This window comes from Poecilia mexicana, unplaced genomic scaffold (genome assembly GCF_051168715.1).
Source record: "Poecilia mexicana isolate PSO_F unplaced genomic scaffold, ASM5116871v1 scaffold_5, whole genome shotgun sequence".
In the NCBI taxonomy this organism is placed as follows: domain Eukaryota; kingdom Metazoa; phylum Chordata; class Actinopteri; order Cyprinodontiformes; family Poeciliidae; genus Poecilia; species Poecilia mexicana.
The window spans coordinates 21,097,343-21,116,694 of NW_028263374.1; the positions used below are offsets into that span (position 1 = coordinate 21,097,343).

At 37.6% G+C, this 19,352-nt stretch overlaps 1 protein-coding gene across 1 annotated transcript; it reads left to right on the top strand.

Moving 5' to 3' along the window:
* Window positions 1–496: 496 nt before the first annotated feature.
* dctn2 (dynactin 2 (p50)) lies at window positions 497–15,158 on the top strand. Its single transcript, XM_015004687.2, has 14 exons — window positions 497–697; window positions 987–1,055; window positions 4,513–4,609; window positions 4,989–5,050; window positions 5,231–5,329; window positions 6,319–6,479; window positions 7,984–8,134; window positions 8,349–8,414; window positions 8,621–8,659; window positions 8,829–8,906; window positions 9,432–9,503; window positions 11,177–11,279; window positions 11,993–12,084; window positions 14,400–15,158. Exons 1-14 carry the CDS (start codon window positions 662–664, stop codon window positions 14,484–14,486), a joined length of 1,212 nt encoding a protein of 403 aa, XP_014860173.1. The 5' UTR covers window positions 497–661; the 3' UTR covers window positions 14,487–15,158.
* Window positions 15,159–19,352: the final 4,194 nt, after the last annotated feature.

Consider the following 19,352-nt stretch of genomic DNA (forward strand, 5'->3'; position numbering starts at 1 on the left):
TCAATCCAGAAAAAAAATACATGAATACATTCATAAAAGTTATACAAGAGCTCCACAACACTGTGAAGTTAATAGCAAGAATATGTTTTGGAGAGTAAACTATTTTCACTATCAATGTATTCACTAGTTTTACTTTTTTCTTTCACTCTTTTGGCGCCCTCATGTGTCTCATAAATAGGTCTGTCTTAAGTCAAGTAATATTCACTAAGTGAATAAACGTAAATAATTTAGTTGATGCCATACACCAACAGTTCAATTTCATAACCCTGATAAATAAATATGCCTTTTATTGATAAATTTTAAGAAAACTGACTATGAGGAAAAAGTATCCTTAAAAACATATTGGCTGGCGAAATGTACGTGGAATGACGCATCACGGCTTTAGGTGTGCTTGTTTTACTGTTTTTAATAAGACGCTTACCGCTTTCCCATTGACATAGCGTTAACTGCACCGCCCGTGTGAGACTGAGTGAAATAAATCGAGCAGACATGCTGCCAAATCAAGCAAGTGACCACATCAGCTTGCACCGCTCTGCCGGCTGACATACTGCTGGCTCATCCATTGCTAGCTTTTAATATAATCCCACTCAGCGAATCGATTACCTGAACGGTTTTAGAGACGCTATTGCATTTTGTTGTGTTTTTGTTGTTCCTGTTGACAATGGCCGATCCTAAATACGCAAACTTACCAGGAATTGTAAGTTGCTAACGCTAACACATCTTCAGACTGAAAGGTGGAACTGCTAGCTAACAGCTCTGCTGCTGAATCTTTTATCTTCTTATTGTCTGCAAACAATCCACATTGAGCTCCAGATAGTGTTGCGTCTCAATAGCAGAGATGCAGCTAAGATAATGCCATATGATGCAAACATACAAAAGCGCTAGACTTATCATTTTGGTGTTTCTCAGTGAAGCCGGGGCGTTGGCCAGGCTAATACCAAACAAACCAACGAAGTAACAGCATTTATCACATTTTGTTTCTGTAGGCTTTTAACGAACCAGACGTGTACGAGACTGGCGACCTTCCAGAGGACGACCAGGCTCAGTTTGAATCGGTAGGTGGTCTTTCTGTGCTAATGTATGGAGGTATTACTGATTAGCCTGCTGCTAACGCTAATAAGCTAACTAACGTTTAGCCCTCCTCTAACGGACAGTTGATTCCTTCATTATTATCTGGGTCATTATGGTCTGTTTGACACGACATATCTATTAACAATTACTTGATTTTTCAACTGAAATTAAATAATTAAATTGCTAGCAACTAGTTTGTGTGGGATTGCACTCCGCTATCCAGTTATTTTTTTTAAATCATGAATCACAACTTCTAAATGTTTAGCCACTGTTACTAACTTTATACAAACTGAAAAGTTAAGACTACTTCAACGATCCTCTTTTGGTGCTTAAGTTGTATTGTACGTTCAGAGAAAAAAAAATCCCGATTTGGTGTATTTTTCCCCTCTAAATAATAAATACATCCTCCACATCTGCACTGAAAGAAGTTGGAAATGAGACAAAAAAATTCCCCCTGAAGTCTCATAGGCTGTTCATAATCATACCATGATGATCATCTTGTGACTTTACGAAAAATGTTCTGTGGTGTTCTGGTTTTTTTTCTCTCTCAATTACCAGTTAATAAAACAAGTTACTGGTTTTACCATCCTGTATGCAGTTGACTGGTGCTGCTTTAATTTTTATACTTTTATTTATTATTTGTTTTAATTATCTAATCTTGATAGGGCAGCCAAGCAAATCTTAACTGGCTTTTCCTGTTCCATGTTGCCACATTTATTCTCCCTGTTCTCTTGCCCCTGTTGTGACCCCTCTTCATCCCTCCTGGGACCCTAGTGTGTACAAGTAAGATTTCTCTGTGAGCTTAATGCATGTTGGGTTTTCTCCATTTTTTTCCTCCATTAATGATGATCTATCAAATTATTCTTTAAGCACCGATTGAGATGAGAACCGGGTTAATGGCATTGTTCCTTTGTTACTATGTAATTCCTTAATAATTGTTTTAAAGTAGAAGAAGCTGATCCCTGATTTAAAAAAAAAAATTACATTTTATTAAGGCCGTAATGAAGATGAAGGGTCTTCAGAAGTGCTGATTGTGTGTGTGTGTGTGTGTGTGTGTGTGTGTGTGTGTGTAGGCATGCATGCATGTGTTTGTTGACATCTGAAAAAAGACTTACATTTTGTTTAACCTGTCTTCATGCTCTAACAACTTGCTTCTCTGCTGACTTTTGTGTTCTGACTAACTCAATTTTCTAAGGAGCTCTTCTGCTTGCTAGGTCATTGCCTGTCCTAATTAACGGGTTGGATGTGGTAGAAACTTACCTGGAGTGTGAAATTAAATGCAAATAATCCCTTTTTTAACTGTCCATGAATTCTATAAATGGAAGAAAATCCAGAAGTAAAATGTTTGCTTGTTACCCACACCCCTTTCATGTTTTATAAATACAATCACAAAAAATAAGCTTTGGTTATGGCATTGGCATTCTGCTACACTTTCTCCCTTGCCGCAGCACCACAAGCTTATTTTTTCTCCAGTCCTCATTTTCTGGGGTATGCCTGTTTAGTTACTCCAAAATGGATTTTTGTGGCCAGTGTGTTTTACATCATTTAGGGGTGCAAAAGATCATTATTTTTGAATCAGGTGTGTGACTGGGATTATAGCTATTAGTATGCTTTTTTTATTTTAGATTTTGGATTAATTCAGTCACTGGGCTGCAGGAATATTTCTGGGTTTTCAAACTTAATTTGGACATGGACCACTCTCAGATTACTGCAGAACACACTTGAGCATAGTGATGTGATAGTGTAAAATAAATGTTATTTAAAAAAATAAATAAATTAAAAAAAATAATATATATATATATATATATATATATAATTATTCCTACTGCTGCTAAAATATAACAGTATTGCAAGTGTCATAATTTTATCTGTACTGTGTATTCATTTTGAGTTTGATTGAAATACTAAGTTAAAATAATGCCTGGAGCTGATGCTAGTTGGGCTATCTGCTCATGTACCAAGCCTAAAGTCAGCTTCTGAACAGATGTTTCATTCTTAGCTTTAATACTGTAGCTATAAAACTGTTGGTTCATTTAATGTTGATTGGTTAAGGTTTCGACTGTCATGTGTTTTTTATTACCAGAAATATTTTATAACAGCTGAATTTATCTTTTTATGCAAATGAGGAAAAAGTACAGTAGTTATTTTGGTCTGCTGACCGGCAGTGGGCAGCAGCAGGTACGTGAAGGTAACCCCTTGTTGATTATATGGACAACACAGCCAGAGAACACTCTGCTTAGTCTTCTGGCTTCTCAGAAAATAGACCTTTATATAGGAATGGCAAGATGAGAACATTTTAGCAGTTTTTAAACCTTAATACTGGTAACTAACCATACCCACTATAAATACCATTTTTATTCTAAAGTTCATCATATGCAATGCAGTCAGCAATAATCAGTCCAGACTGTCAAGAACCTCTACACAGTATTCAGTGTTTTCTTATTTACTGTTCAGGAAAATAGTGGACTTCTTTCTGATGAATTAGAATATTATTAGAGAGAAGAGAAATTCTGGAGTTAAGTCATCTAATCACCCTAAATGAATGAAGAGGGAAAGAACTGGATACCTACATGTTCCAGAGAAGTTGTGTCTCCAGGGTTTGCTGCTGCAGCGCTCAGAACACTGCTTTCTTTCTTATCTTCCTGAAACCCTGGCCAAGTGTTCCTGTTGTGTGCATGGCATGTGATAACCACATTAATCTGTGTTGTCTCTCTCCCCCCCCTGCTTTTCTCTCTCCCTCTGCTCTTCCATTTTATTTTCTTTAACTCTCTTTGGAAACCCAAGGAGCTGGTAAGAGCCTAACTCGCTCTCCTCCTCTTCCTCCTCCTCCTGACATCTCTGGAACCGACTGTTTTGTGCGTCCTCTTATGTGTGAATTGGCATTTATTTGTGTCAGTGGTGTATCATTTATGTTTATAGTATTGGTCTCCATAACAATCATCTTTTTTTTAAATTTCCTTACATCATTAATCAGTTGTCATTTAGAGAGAATAAAGTAGCTCCAGGTGTGTTTCTGTCTTTTTGGTTTATGTAACTTTTTTATGACAGTAGGATAATCCAGAAGTAAAATCATTTTAGAGTTTGTTGAATAATTTAGTATTAATGGTACATTCATTTTTTTCCCCATTGATCTCTTTCCTGCTCCTCTAAATTTGGTTAAATCATCCGGTTCACCCCTACACAGAATCTTCTAGATTATGGGAAACCTTTGCAGATTTCAATAATCTTTTGAAACGATTGCTTTAAATTCATAATCATGTAGGGGTGTTGTATGATATAATTCCCTCAATTTGTATTTGAGCATTGATGAAGTATGCATTTACTCTTTATCAAACTTGTTCATGTATTAAACACGTGATGCATTCTGTACACCTGTAAGCAGACTGCTTTGCTGGATGGTGTTTCTGATTAAATGAGTGTTTTTTGTTTTGTTTTAATCAGGAGGAGCTTTGCAGTGACAGCGTAGAGAGGATTGTGGTCAACCCCAATGCAGCCTACGACAAGTTCAAAGACAAACACGTCGGCACCAAAGGACTTGGTCAGTTTGACAAATAACTTGTTTAATTTGCTCAGTTTCTGGAGCATTTCAACTTTACTGATGCATAAAGTGTCTTCTGTAAAATAGTTTTTGGTTTTAAAACTATTTTTTTCTAAGAATGGAAATGGACCTCTACAGTTTTTTTTTCCAGTAAAGTAAAAAAAATAGTAATTTTGTCAAATTTTAACTTTGAATAAAATAACAATGTAATTTGTTTTGGCGTACTTAGAGACTGTTAAGAAAAAAATTTAACCATAATATAGTATTTAAAGACTTATTAAAAATGTTTTTCACTTTCCATAAATGAGCGTTGATGTTTACAGCAATCATCAGCTTTTATTGTTTTTTTAATCTTATGACAAATGTCTCTTTTTCACAGACTTCTCAGATAGAATCAGTAGAAGCAGAAGAGTGGGTTATGAGTCGGGAGAGTTTGAAATCGTAAGTGCCATAGAAGTGCATCAGCATTTAAAAAAAATAAATAAATAAAAATGAATAATCACTTTTCCAAAGCTGTTTCATTCTGCTTTCCAATAAAGTCAAACAGGCAGATATTTTTTCAGCTGTTGAACTTCAGTAATATTCAGTCTTTTTTCTTTCTTCTCTTTCTTTGTACTTTAGCTCGGTGAGGGCAGCGGCGTGAAGGAGACACCCCAGCAAAAGTATCAACGCCTGGTTAATGAGATCCAGGAACTCGTTCAGGAGGTGGACACCATCCAGGTGGGCTGCTAGCAGCACATTCACCCTGAAAAAATCTGTGAAAAAAATCCATCTGGTTTTCAACACTGAATCAAAAAAAAATGAACACCATCTGGTTTTCACCAATGCAAACCAGACGGTGTTCATTTTTTTTTAACACGTTTCCAATATTTCCAGACCATTTAATCATATTTGAAAGTTTGTGCAGTGAGTACTTATGGAGTGTAACCTCAATTTAAAGCTAAATTGAATTTAGAACGAGCAGAGTTGCTTTTCAGATTGACAAAGGTTCCTTTTAGAAGCCACTAATTAACTTAGCTTCTCATTATTGTGGATGCGTTTGGTGAAGCAACCCTGCTCCCAGTAGCAAATAACAACTTAGGCTGTTTTCAGGTTGTTTAGGTTTTATTTTTTCTCTCATTCTGCAAGTCCTGCAGGTTGTACTGGCAGAGTATTTGGTCTGCCTGCTGCTTTTCTGTGACAGTCGTGCAGCATTAAGAAATTCCCTTTGACCAAATTGCGTTATACAGCTGCAGTTATATAGAACCTAACCTATTCTCAAAATTATTAGATAGATTAGATCACAGGTGACTTTTTTTTTTTTTTTTGAGAAAAAAATAAGCTTACGCATATAATAGTTGTGAGAGATATTTTTAGCAAAAATATTACAGTACTAATTCTAAATCTGCATCAGTTAAATAACGTTTACTTTTCTGGAGAGAAAATACTAAGAATTCTACTTTAGCAAAGTTGGGGAAATGTTCAAGAGTCTAAAAATTTTTTCAAATTTCACAGCTCAAGTGAACATGGTGACACCATATTGACTTTAGCGTAGGCAGGACAAAGTACGTAGTGTGAGTTGATATGATGCTCCAGAAATTGATCATAAGGTCCTTGGCCACAGCAAAAACGGCAGCATGAGCTCAGCAAAACATTTTTTTTGTTGTTGTGATTGTACCCTGACATGAAAATGATGCCCGCTGACATACTCCACCAATTTTACCTTCTAGGCTACTGCAAAGGAGAGTAATGCAGAGGAGCGCCTCACCCCGGTGGTTCTCGCTCAGCAAGCAGCGCAGCTGAAGCAGCAGCTGGTTTCTGCCCATCTTGATTCGCTGCTGGGACCGCAGGCGCACATCAACCTGGCCGATCCAGATGGAGCGCTTGCCAGGTGAGATGAGAGCAGCCTGGCAAGACATACAACTGTCATGAATGTTCAAAGTGTACTACTAAGATTCAGCAAAGACGATCTTTCAAAGACGAGCATTTTAAGTTAAGGTTTAGAGCCATGTTTAGTTGTGGTGTTATGAGCTTGTTTATGCCTGAGGTTTATTAAGAGCAGATTAAGAGACATTTTATTCTGCCTTACTAAAGTAATCTTTAAACCTTTTAAGGTAAGAAACCGTATAAATAAATTACTGTGAAATGTATTCTGTTATTCTCGTCAGGTGAGATTAAAATATAAAGTTTTTCCATCATTAAAAAACCAAATGGTGAAAAACCAAAACTGTGCAAAGTCCTGAAGACACTAGTGTTGTTGGTGACAGCATCATGCTGTGGGAATGCTTTTCTTGTAGCAGACATATTAAAGATGTTTGGAGCCATTGAGGTAAACGGGTCAAGTTAAATGGCGATCCTGGAGGAAAACCTTATAGAAGCTTTAAAAACTTGAGACTGGACTTCTAAACATGCAGCCATAGCTACATGACTGAGAATGCCTTGGACCAGAATACATCCATGTGTCGGGATCAAATACCAGACCTGAATGCTGTTGAGAAATTCAGACACGCTCCTTTTCAGTCTGGGTAAACTTCAACAATTTTTTTAAAGATTTGTTTTCTTCTACTTCACATTTACACTAATTTGTCACATAAACCCAAATTAAATGCATGAAAAATGTTGGCAGAAATGTGATAAAGTTCAAGCAAAACGTTTTGAATTTTTCCCCTAAAGTTTAGTGAAATATAGTTATAGCCTTCTAAGCTGTTTGAAGTTTTGTCAAACAATAAAGCCTAGTGGAAGAGAGAAGCAAAAATAAATGCATCAGTGCCTGGATAAATGCATTATGCCGAGCAACTACTTGTTCTAAACTGAAATAAAAAATGCATAGAAATTAGGAAAGGTCGAAGCATGTGGGAAATGCAAATGCTAATAAACTCAAATGTGGCTTCAGTTTTTAGGTAGAACATATTCACAAAGGTTTTCTATTTTAAAGGTAAAATGTATAGTTTTTTTTTCTTTTTTTTTTTTTTTACATTTTGGCTTAATTACTATTTTCAGTAAATGGTATATTTTAGAGTCTGGTTATTCCAGTTGATGATTTTTTTTCATCATGATTAATCCGATTATTTGTTCCGACCTTACTGTGCATAATGGCTTTGATGCCTTTTGACCCTGGGTTGGTTGAACGGTCCACTATCCCTGCACTGGGACTTGCAGCCAGACAGGAGGCAGGAGATGCTGAGAAATATGTCAAAACCCAGCATAAACAGGGAAAGCTGAAGCTTCAAGATGCATGTTGGGATTGAAACAATGGAAAGGGACAGATTTTCACCTTCAAACTGAAATTTAAACGCATTGAGGAGAGGGAGAGAGACAGACAGCACATGGGGCCGTTAACTGCTTTGAACAGACTGTATAATCATTCTGCGTCTTCCTCTCCCTCCTGCCTGCAGGCGTCTGCTCACCCAGCTGGAGGCGGCGAAGGGCAGTCGCAGCAGCTCCGCAGGAGATGGCAAGCCCTCTTCAACAAAGGGTCCAGATGGAGTGGTGCTCTACGAGCTGCACAGCAGACCAGAGCAGGAGAAATTCAACGAGTCCGCCAAGGTAACGCCGAGGTTAAGGCGGCGGGGGCTAGCGTCTTGAAGAGTGCAGTCTGAATGTTTTAGTCAGACGAGCTCCCTGATGTGTTGCGTTTTCATTCACATATCTGAATATTTGTTGGCAATACGCTGGATGAAGAGACAAAAACGCAGCAACGTGCTTTGTGGGATGCTGATGTCGCTTCCAACCATGTGTCGCCTGTTTTCCATCCCTGTAGATGGCGGAACTGGAGAAGCGTCTAGCTCAGCTGGAGATCGCTGTTGGCTCCGGATCAGACAAGCAGGTACACACTGATGGATTTTGCACACAAATCCGCCTCAGTGTTTGTCACACATTCTTACTTGGCCTGTACATTTGCTTCTCTTTAATCATCAAACAACGAAATATTTATGCCTGTCTAAACGCATCACTCTCCATAAAGTGAAATAGAACCACATTAATTTTCTACTATAATTTATGATAGAAGTACTAATTTTCTGTTTATTGTAGGGACCCCTTAATGCTGGTGTACAAGGAGCCAGTTTGATGGTAAGAAGTCCCTTTATTTAGAAGCTGTTCAGAGTTTATAACCATCTGTGACGTGTAGCAGAAGAACTGGGACACTTAATGAGGTCACCAGTTCCTGCCAACAGAATGGGGGAAACACCGGGTTCTATTCTCAGGTGTGTTTGTAACTTGTGTGCATCTTTTACCTCAGGACACCATTGAGCTCCTGCAGGCAAGGGTCAGCGCACTGGACTCTGCTACACTGGATCAAGTAGAGGCAAGACTGCAGGTACCTACATTGTACAACTGGAGCAACTGAGTCTTTCTGTACAAATTTATCAGCCCCGTAAAACATCAGGATGTTTGTAATAATTCTGTTTTGTGAAGTTTCCGGAATGTATGAGAGCTTAATCAGCATGCAGTTAAGAGCCCGACATGCCTTGTTGGCCTACTGTGGCTTTCTGCAAACTGCCGTCATATCATTTCCATAATGTTTAGTGATGTTTACGGAGATTCTCTGGATGTGAACTGCTGGCAGAACTTTGTTGTTGTTTTCTGTTTGAATTCTCTCTTCCTTGTTCTGCTTTTTAACACTTTGAAAGCCCTCTGTGCTTCAGGGAAATAATGTCCCGGCTGCAGCATTTTGATCATAGTGCTACTTCTTTTAGTGGGCGGTTTTAAATGCTTACAAAGAATGTTTACATCATATGCTGTTTTAAAAAAAAAAAAAAAAAAGCTCCATTGCTCATCTTGTAAGAAAATTGTCCCCTTGAGTTCTGTGAAAAATTTTTATTTATTTAAATCTATCTTCCAGAGTGTCCTTGGGAAGATGAATGAGATTGCCAAGAACAAGGCAGCGATTGAAGATGCAGAAACACAAAACAAGGTTAGTAATCCCGGTACATGTATCAGCCTCTGTGCCGAGTAACGACGGGTTGTATCAAAGCAAAGGATCCGTTTCTTCATTCAGCCATAAGAATACCAGGCTTCTTCTTCTTCTCTGAAGACTTTTCATTTCTTTAAAGAAACCGTTATCTATGAGACATAGATAACTGGACCAGTCCAGTGCTCTGACAGCTAAACTAAGAGCTCAGCATGAAAACCACTGCAGTGTCACCCCTTATTTTTAAGGGGTTCACTGACGACAGGGAGACGGTAAAGTGATTTTTAAAAAACGTTTTTAAAGGATTAATTAAATGTGAAGCACAGATGGTTTATTCTGTTTGACAGAAGAAAATGCTGGTGTGTGGTTTGATAAAACCACCTATGACATCGCCGTGGGATGCCACGTGCATTTTTATTGTCAATCTGTCTGTTCCTCATCGGATCTGTTTGACCTGCATGATTATTATAGCCATCGACTGTTTAACAGTGCTTTATGTTAGAGGCCAGTAGGTGGCAGCAGATTTTATTTAATGCAATGCTTTTACTTTTAGTAATGCTTAGTAAAGTTATGTTTTCAGGTCTGGTTGCATTTCAAAATTTCCAGGGATAGGTTAATTATTTTATGCTTTTATGTAGGAAACTGGAAATTTATCAGAAGTTCAAAACCAAAAATCTATGTTCATCACAGAGACAATCAAATTTAACAAAAGTGTTCATAAAGCACATTTCAAATGTTGAAATTGTTCAAAGTAGCATCAAAATATTAAGAACAGAGCAGAAGGTGCTGTCCCACCCAGGTTGCATTCATCTTCCTGATCCATGATCGGCAACTGAAGCTGGAGAAGCTCTACTCAAATTTCAATCTGAATTTAACCCTTGATTCCCAGTCAAGACAAATCCGTCAGGCTGTACCAGTTGTGGTCAGTCTGCACAAACATCTGTTGATGTGAGATGGGATGAAGTCTGTGTGCAGGAACAAAACTGTTGCCACCAAAAGGATTTTTTTTTTTTTTTTTTAGTTGGATCTAGACGAACTCTGGTAGTCAGTCAGTGTTGGAGAGACTGGTAGATGACTTTTGTTTTTTTCTAAACAATAAAACATTGCGAACATAAAGCACTGGGAATTTTACACACTATTAACGTTCTAAAAACAAATTAACAAAAAAAAATTACTTGGATTTTGAAGCCTAAAATACAGTAAATAATGAACGGATTTAGTGAAATAAACCAAATAATTCACATATTGAACAAACCATTTCTGACTAAAATAATAGAATTATTATTGTTTATTTGTGTGGAAGTGTAACAGATGTAGACTCACCAAATTCAGAGGCTATCTTGTATTAACGCCATTTATTGACAAATTGGTTCCACTGTTGCCCTCATGAGTGTTTTATGCGCTCAGGTCTGATAAGTTCTATAGCCAGTGATCATCAGCAGGTCCAGGTAATGGACCCAAGTTTTCTGGTTATAAAACAAAAACCAGTCTTGGTGTGAACATCTAGTCTTTTCGGAACCTGAGATGGTGTGAAAGTTGTCGGTCTGTGAAAACTGAATTTTTATACCTTCTTAAGAGTTTGAAATTGTAGAAGGAAAAACCAGATTGTCCTAACTATTGGTATTAGCCACCAGTGCATCCAGTCCTATTTACATCTCTATCGCCACACTTGTCAGGTGTCGCAGCTGTATGATGTGGTGCAGAAGTGGGATGCCGTGTCCACCTCCGTTCCTCAGGTGGTGCAGAGGCTGGTTGCTGTCAAGGAGTTGCATGAGCAAGGTAAGACCTAAGAAAGTGACTGACAGCTTGACAAGCACTGTTTTCATTCATTTACACACACAGAGCCTTCAAACTCAAGAATCAACTTCCTGAGGCAAAGAAACCCCTGAACAATCAACTAAAGTACTGTACTGGTTTATATTGCAAATATTGTAACAATGTTGCATATCTGGCAACTCTGACATGAGTTACAGCAATAGTGTTAAAAAATCTTTTTGTTGTCCTTTGTATTTTATTTTATTTCAGGGTAGAAATACATTGAAATGACTCCGGTGAGAGTTAAAAGGAATGTTATTGGTTGGTGGGATTAAAGCATTTTTAGATGCACAAGATTGTATCTAGAAAGGGAATTTATGATTAAAACTAAAGGACAGTAATATTGAGATAGGCAATGAAGTTAATTTAACACATTCTTGTTGAAAAAAATGTAGCGTGAAAGACAAAGAAGATGGGTTTTAATCAGGTCTGCCAATTTGAAAGACATGTGTAACATGAGGTAATGCATTACTTTAAACAGCCAAATAATGCCACCTAAAAGCAGCCATTCATACTTATTTTATTAATAATATATCAAATACATGAATCTGTGTGATCACTGAGAAACTCATCATTTTTGTTATGTGTGCACTATACTCTTCAGTTTTTCTCTGTTTAACAGGAAAACACTAAGTTTTCTTGACTTTCACTTTTTCACTCAACTGTGTGTCTGACAGCCATGCAGTTTGGCCAGCTGCTGACTCATCTGGACACGACTCAGCAGATGATCAACAACTCTCTGAAAGACAACAACACCCTGCTAACACAGGTAGGAAGTTCACTGCCGTCTGGAACAACCGCTGCAACATTAATCCTTTCTTTTGCTGGAAATGTGAAACAAGAACACTGGAAAGTTTTAGTCTCTTAAAGTACAAGATGTGAAATTTTATCATGCAAGAGAAAATTTGATACTTAATATGTTCATCTAATATTAGATGAGGTAAAGAGATTTTTTGATAACCTATTTTCATAAACATTGTGAAATGAGCTCATTTAAATTAATTCATATCAGATATTTAATATACATACACACTCATCTTCTGCAGTGCTGCAGAAATAAATGTATATGAGGAGGATGGATGGATAGAAAGACTGACTGGTGCTCACTCTATTTTTAATGCATAACAAATATTCTAGCTCTGAAATGTCAATTTTTCTCATTCTATATAATCTAATATATATTATTATCATTATGATGATTATGCCTGGATTACTGTAATGCCCTATTTACCGATCTGGACAGTTGATCAATTCCCCCCCTTCAGCCATTCATAATACAACTGCCAGACTCCTCACTAAATCAGGTTAACAGACTAATATTACAGCAGTTTTATACTCTTTACATTGGATAAAGTTGTTTTAAAGAACTCATACTCACTTACAGAGCTCTAAACCCGTTACGTTGCTGCTCGTAATTCAGTTTCAGGTTCAGAAGATGTTGGTCATTTCTTATGCGAGGCTCAAACAAAAAGGGACATGTCCATTTCAGTCTGGCTGCAAAGCTGAGGAATAGTTTCCCTCTGACTTGTTTCGCCAGTTCAGTGGTTACTTTTAAAAAGCATTGAAAACCTTATTTTATCTGTACTGTTTTTAATTTAAATGTACCTTCTTTTTTGTGCTGTCGTCATATGACTGGAACCGACTTGCCTACTAGGTCAAAAGTGTGAATTATTTTTGCTTTACTATTTTCACTGACAAAATATTTTCTCCTTTGGATTAAATGTATAACATTTAACAAACCCAACAGTTGATCTGCTCCAGCTGCTCTTCATCCAGAGGAGCATTGATAAACCCGGTTGTGTTTTTTCCCCCCATTATTGGTGCAGTTGGGTTCACAGGCTCGGTAGTTTCACTGCAGCATCTGAGGCATTATCAAAGCTTCTGTCAAATGCAGAGATAACTCGCTTCCCTGCTCGTCCTTCTGTGGCAGAGCACTACTCCTGAATCTGCCGGTTCAAACACCTCCAGTGTGGTTTCATCAGATCAAGATATAAATAACATGAGCAGATTTAAGTGTTTTTGCTTCTTGGTCTGGAACGCTAATCCCAGTTGGTCACTTTATTTCATTGAAAAATTGTAAGAGACAAAACTTGTAGAAAACTACCACAGTGCAGCAGATCAGTGGAATCGATAAAACCCTCCTATCAGCCTTTTCTAGTTTAAGCTTCACATCTGAACAGTATTTTATATTTGGGAAGTGGCTTGTTTTATCAAACTAAGTAAAACAGACTTAATTTTATCTGATGAAAATAAAAACTATCGGGAGTTATAGCTGTTTCTCCTGATTAAGAACGCTTTTGGAAATATCTTGTCCATTTGGTTTCATTTAAATCGGTTCGTTTAAGTATGTAAATGTTGGGGTGCTGTGGTGGCACAGGGACAAAGCACGACCTACATATGGAAGCCTTAACTTTCAAATAAAGGCCACTAGAGACAACAAAACCTTTAAAAAATTTATGTAGGTGTACTGATAAATTGCTTTGGATATTTGCTCATATTTCCTCAATATTTTGAGTTTGCTGTTGCATGACTTTAAAATGCTTTACTTTGATCCATCTCTATTCCTCACTGATTTTATTTTTCAGTCTGTTTTGCATCCATATATTTTCTTTGAAATCTACAATCAAATGACATACTGGAGCAGTGCTAAGCCTGCCGAAGGTCTGCTTAACTAAATATTATGTCTAAAACTTTGACAGAAATCTGATTAATTTGAAGGTGTAATCACAGAAAGTTTAGTATTTCTATGGTTTAGCATTTAATAAGTAGCATGTTACCAGTGAGGAGATTAAGATGCAAGTGTATGCTTCCAAAAATAACTAATCCCTCATTTTAGTGTTTAAAATAATTCACTGATTTGTGTTCAAATCTGCCCAAGTTGGTAAACTGGATTAAACTTCTGGATGCTGAGAGAGCGAGTTCTCATTTCTCAAGTTGGTTCCATGTTTCTCTTTGTTCATTAACACATCATTTCCCTCACATCTTTGCGTGGTCTCCCTTATGGCCACTTTGAAATCTGTTGGATCTTGTTTCTCTTGTACATTTCCTACACTTCTAACTCCTCTTCCTCTCTTTACCCTGTAGGTCCAACAGACAATGAAGGAAAATCTGGTGGCTATTGAGGAGAACTTTGCAGCCCTGGATCAGAGGATGAAGAAGATTTCCAAATAAAGTTTGAATCGGTCCAGAAGAGAGTTGAACATGGACAATAAATATTTGGTTAGAGAGCACAGATCCGAAGTGTTTGGGGTGTAGCGTTGTGCTTTCTGGACGTTCTTCTCTTGCTCAGCCTCCGCCTTTTTTCACCAAGTGGAATGTTAGAAAGTTGACAAAATGGGCAAAACAGAAAGGAGACCAAATGTTCTTCAGAAGTCCACCCTCATTTCCTCTTCCTTGCATAAAACTGATGTAATTTGAAAATATTTCATTCCAAAGATCCCACTGATTGAAGTCTCTCCTGTTCAGCTTATCAGTTTTTAGACTGGACTGTTTTTATTTTTATTCACATAGAAGGTTCTTCTGGAGATTTACACTAAGAGGATTTGTACTGCAACTTTGGAATAAATAAGAATCCCAGTTTGTTTAGATGACAAATGTTTGCTCTTTAATGCAAGTATGACCTCTCGTCCTTTATTGTTGTATCAAGAGCATGTTGGTGTGGGTATGATGTGGAAGGAAAGCTTGTAAATATGCCCGTGTACCTTATTGTTTCCTTACGCTCGGTTGCTTGTAACTATATTATTATGACCGGGACACCAGACAAACTTTTAATCTGCTTTCTCATTGCTTACAACTCTGTTCATCTGTGGCCACTGAAGCTGATCAATAAATCAAAATGTCATACATGTGGCTCTGTTCATTTCAGGCTCTCATTTTTATAAAACCTTGATCATTGCCAGTTTGACAAAAGCAATTATAGGTTAAATATAATCTTACAAATCATCATTATAATTGAGATCAGATGATAAAGCAATGTAACCATTAAAAATTTCTATAACAAAACTTAAAATGTATTTGCTTCAAAAAATAATTCCCATTTATAATTGTCATACTATATATGACCACAAGGTGGCAGTATAGCATGTAATAAAGCCAACAAAGAAAATGTGTTTACAGAAACAATTCAGCTTTATTCATAAAACCAGGTTCTTGTGTCATTTTAAAATATTTATTCACAGCAAAAATTTTGTTAGAAATTCACTTTAAATCTTAAAATTCAATTTGTGTTTGCATCTAAAATAAAATGTTAATAGAGTTGGGTGTCCTGTATTTTAATAATTTAAAAACCTGCCCTGACGAAACCGAAACCCCTGATTTCTCTGCCCTCTTGGAGCTCTCATTGTGTCTCTGTGCTTTCACAAAGAACGTTACATAAACTGACCCATTTTCCTCAAGAGAATCAGAGTTAAATCTTGTAACCTCATTAATTCACCTGGAAGTAAACAGTATTGTAAGCCAGCGTGAATCCATGTAAAGAAACCGTTTCGTCTTAAACTACAGCAGAGCTCCTCCGTTGTGCCGTATTTCCAAAGGAACTCATGGGAAACCATTAGGGTGTCTGAGGTCAAGCTCAAATCCCTCCAGCATTAAGAGGCTTATAAAAAGCATTAAAACAAAAAGCTGGCTCATGTCTGAAGTCAGGTGATGGTGTTAGTGACAAAGGCCGACAGATAACGGCAGTGGGGTAAGGATCAGGTGCGCCGGGTGAGTCACTCAGACACATCAGCACCTGTGTGTGCTGCTAGTGGGCGCACAGTTTGAGATGAAGACTGGAAATTTTGATTTTACAATAATGTTCAATTTGGACCAATCTGGGACTACATAAATTACAATCAAAGAAAAATCTTGTTTTTAATCAGACATGTATGTGGTGAAGAAGACGACGACCAGCCAGCTCAAACAAGGCATATTGAGGGTAACGTAGAGGGAATTTGATCCAGAGCTCCAACTGGGAAGGGAATGCCCCACATGAACACGGAGATAGACACATACCATATATCAAGCTGTACTGCATTTGTCCTTCTATATTAGGTCAGCCCTTCCTCTATATTTGAATTAATATTTCGAATTATTTACATGTATTTAGAATATTAGGACAATAAATAAACAAGACTGCCTTTAAAAGAAAAGTAGCCTTAGATCCAAACTCACAGCTAATAGATATGTTTTTCTTTTAAACCACCCATTCTTGATTTATCAGTGCAAGTAAACCCTCCACTGATTGCGCCTCTGGACAAAGTAAATATTTAAGTTGTCTGGCTTCATGGAGCAGGAGAGCACGGCAGTGGCTGCTGGGAACACAGATCGCTCTAAAAACCCCAATGTTCTGGTGCTGATTTGGGGAAAAACTTGAAAAGGAAGAAAAAGATGGTGTAAGAGCCAGGAATGTGTGTTTCACTGCCAGTATACCCACCTGTTCAGATGGGCATTTAAACTTTTATGACCCACGGTGTCTTGTCTTTTTTCACCTGTTTCTTGGACTTCTTACCTCTGACAGGGAACAGAATGAAAAAATCAGTGAACTGAGAGTGGCTTTACATAGAGAGAATAAATGCTGTCTTGACCTGATATATATATATAGATTTTTTTTTTTAAATAAGACTAAATCATTTTAGGTGATTTATCTTTCAAATTAAAAAAGAATAATCATTAAAGATTAAGTAACATAAAATATATCAAATATATTAAATAAAATTATTTCTTGTAACAGCGCTGGAAATAAAAGATGGAAAATAATTATAAAAAATATCGGCTGATGTCAGAAACCTGAAAGATGCTACAGGGAAGGGAAATCACACAAAGCCACTCTGCATCAGTTTGTCAGATTTCCCTGTATGGGTGTAGACAGGTGAGGAGGCTGTTGTGAGGCAGAACGACGGGCAGAAGAGGTGAGCAGGCGTAAGCGGAGTAAAACAGGGTGACTGGCCCACAGTCGTGGGGCAGAATGAAGCTGGTAGCGAATGAAAACACTCAAGATAGAGAAGACAAAGTAAAGATGCATGCGACTCAGTGGTAAACAGGGTTTAACAGGCTAACAAGATTGTCCGCAAAGTCATTACAGACCTCCAACCACAAGGTCAACAACTTGGCAGTAAAATCTGGACAGTATGTTACTTGGTGGATGAGTGGGGGGTGGGGGGGAAATTAACAGATAATTTCTTACTCTGTTGGCTAGGTTACATGAGATTTTGACATCTTAAGAAGACAGTGGAAATAAAATGCAATAAGTTTACTGAGGGCGCTAACGCACACCAGAGAAAATCAGTGTCTGCCTTAGCTCAGACTAACGCAAACATACAACTTAAATGAAAGTGGTTGTTACTAAAATCTGTTCAGTAGTTTGACATATTAAGCCAACATAAATAGGCTATAAAAGTGATATTTCTTCTACAAATAACGGTGCATTTCTTTTAATGTTAGCTGGTATTTAGCGGACACTCTCAAAAGGGGTAAAAGCACAAAAAGAGAAAGCACAAACCAGGAGGCGGTAAAGCAAAAAGGATTGTATCACTAACAGCTGTATCAGTTGGTCTTAGTTCAGCGAAGGGAAGGATTCCGACAGCTGCTGAGTGTTTATATGTGTGTGTGCGTGTGTGTGTGTGTGTGTGTGAGGAGAAACTGGGTGTGGAGCTCTGACCAAGGGCACGGGACAGAAAAAGAAGGGAGTGGGGTGTTTTGGCTGGAAATTCCCCAGACTGCTCACTTATCTGCCTGCAAAACAAAAGAAATCAATAATCAAGATCTGATAAGGAGTTAGCAATAAAAACGTCAACTCCTTCCAACGTTAATTCTTCTTCTTCTTTTGTTTATTCCCTGAAAAATGAAATATGAGTCATTGCCTATAAAACAGCAAAGTCCATATTTAGCTTTTCAACTCATTTTTGGAAGAAACATTTGTTTGCTCTGCTTGTTGAAAATTGAGATATCAAAACAAAATATTTTCATCACGTCTGATAAAGTTATGCAGCCATTATGGGACTGCTTATTGCCTTAAATATTTTAAATTACAACTTACAGGCTCTAGTGTCTGATGATTATGTGAATGTGACAGGGATATCCGATAACAAAAGATTAGGCAACATTACATCAACATTTCCAAAAACAAATGAAGAAAAAGCTGATCGAAGCCTTGATCCACATGAACAGATAGTGTACAGTTTGTTTACACTCACTGACAGTCAGCTCAGGGCATGAATAAAATACAAAAGCAGAACATGACAAGATGAATTTTATATCTTATTTATAATATGCTGCATCTTTAATTGTTGTTTTGTTTTTATAGCACAAAGTACACAAGTTTGATTTTAAAAAGAAGAGACCATGATCACAAACTGTCTGAAACTAATTCAATCCAAATGTTTGGCTCTATAACGTCGTTTCATAATGACACAAGGCAGACAACGGCACTGACAAAAACAAACAGACGGGCAGGCGTGGAGAGGCAGGCAGGGAGGGGTGCGGAGAAAGTATGCTGAACTACTCGGCAACAGCCACTCAAGTCGTGACGTGTTCACGGTGCTTCCTGCAGCGCTTTAACCCGGGTCCTAGAGACAGTATTTGAGCTTTCTATTCGCTACTTGACGCTGTTGCTATGGGGGCTGTGCGCGTTTCACGGCGCGTCGAAAAAACAGTCCGAGCGCGCGCCCGTGTGTGTGTGTGTGTCTAAGTATGTGGCGAGTTTGGGATGAGGGTAGAAAGTGTCAGAAATGGGCTGGAGAATCAAAAGTGAAACATGATGAAACTCGATTGGGTTCACTTTCTTTTTGTCACCGCTGTTGTTTACCTCACTATATTAATAGATTATATTGTGCCTCTGAGGCAGTGACCTCGTTGAACTTAGTGGCTTTAACCTCATGCTCTGTATAAGTTTTACTGTTTGGTATTTTAGTCAGTGTAAGTTAATATTTTTATTATTACCAAACTATGTGAACTTTCTGAAAAGATAATTTAAACATAATTGTGTAAGTTTACACCTGTCCTTAAATTTTAGCTTTCCATCACCAGCATTTTTTCTATTGTTTTAATAATTATACCTAA

Bases quoted from the DNA above. Each gene is read 5' to 3' on its own strand.
- dctn2 (XM_015004687.2), top strand. From the start codon at position 662: ATGGCCGATCCTAAATACGCAAACTTACCAGGAATT. The intron at 5,330-6,318 runs GTGGGCTGCTAG...TTTACCTTCTAG, and splicing joins AGGAGGTGGACACCATCCAG to GCTACTGCAAAGGAGAGTAA. The intron at 8,660-8,828 runs GTAAGAAGTCCC...CTTTTACCTCAG, and splicing joins TACAAGGAGCCAGTTTGATG to GACACCATTGAGCTCCTGCA.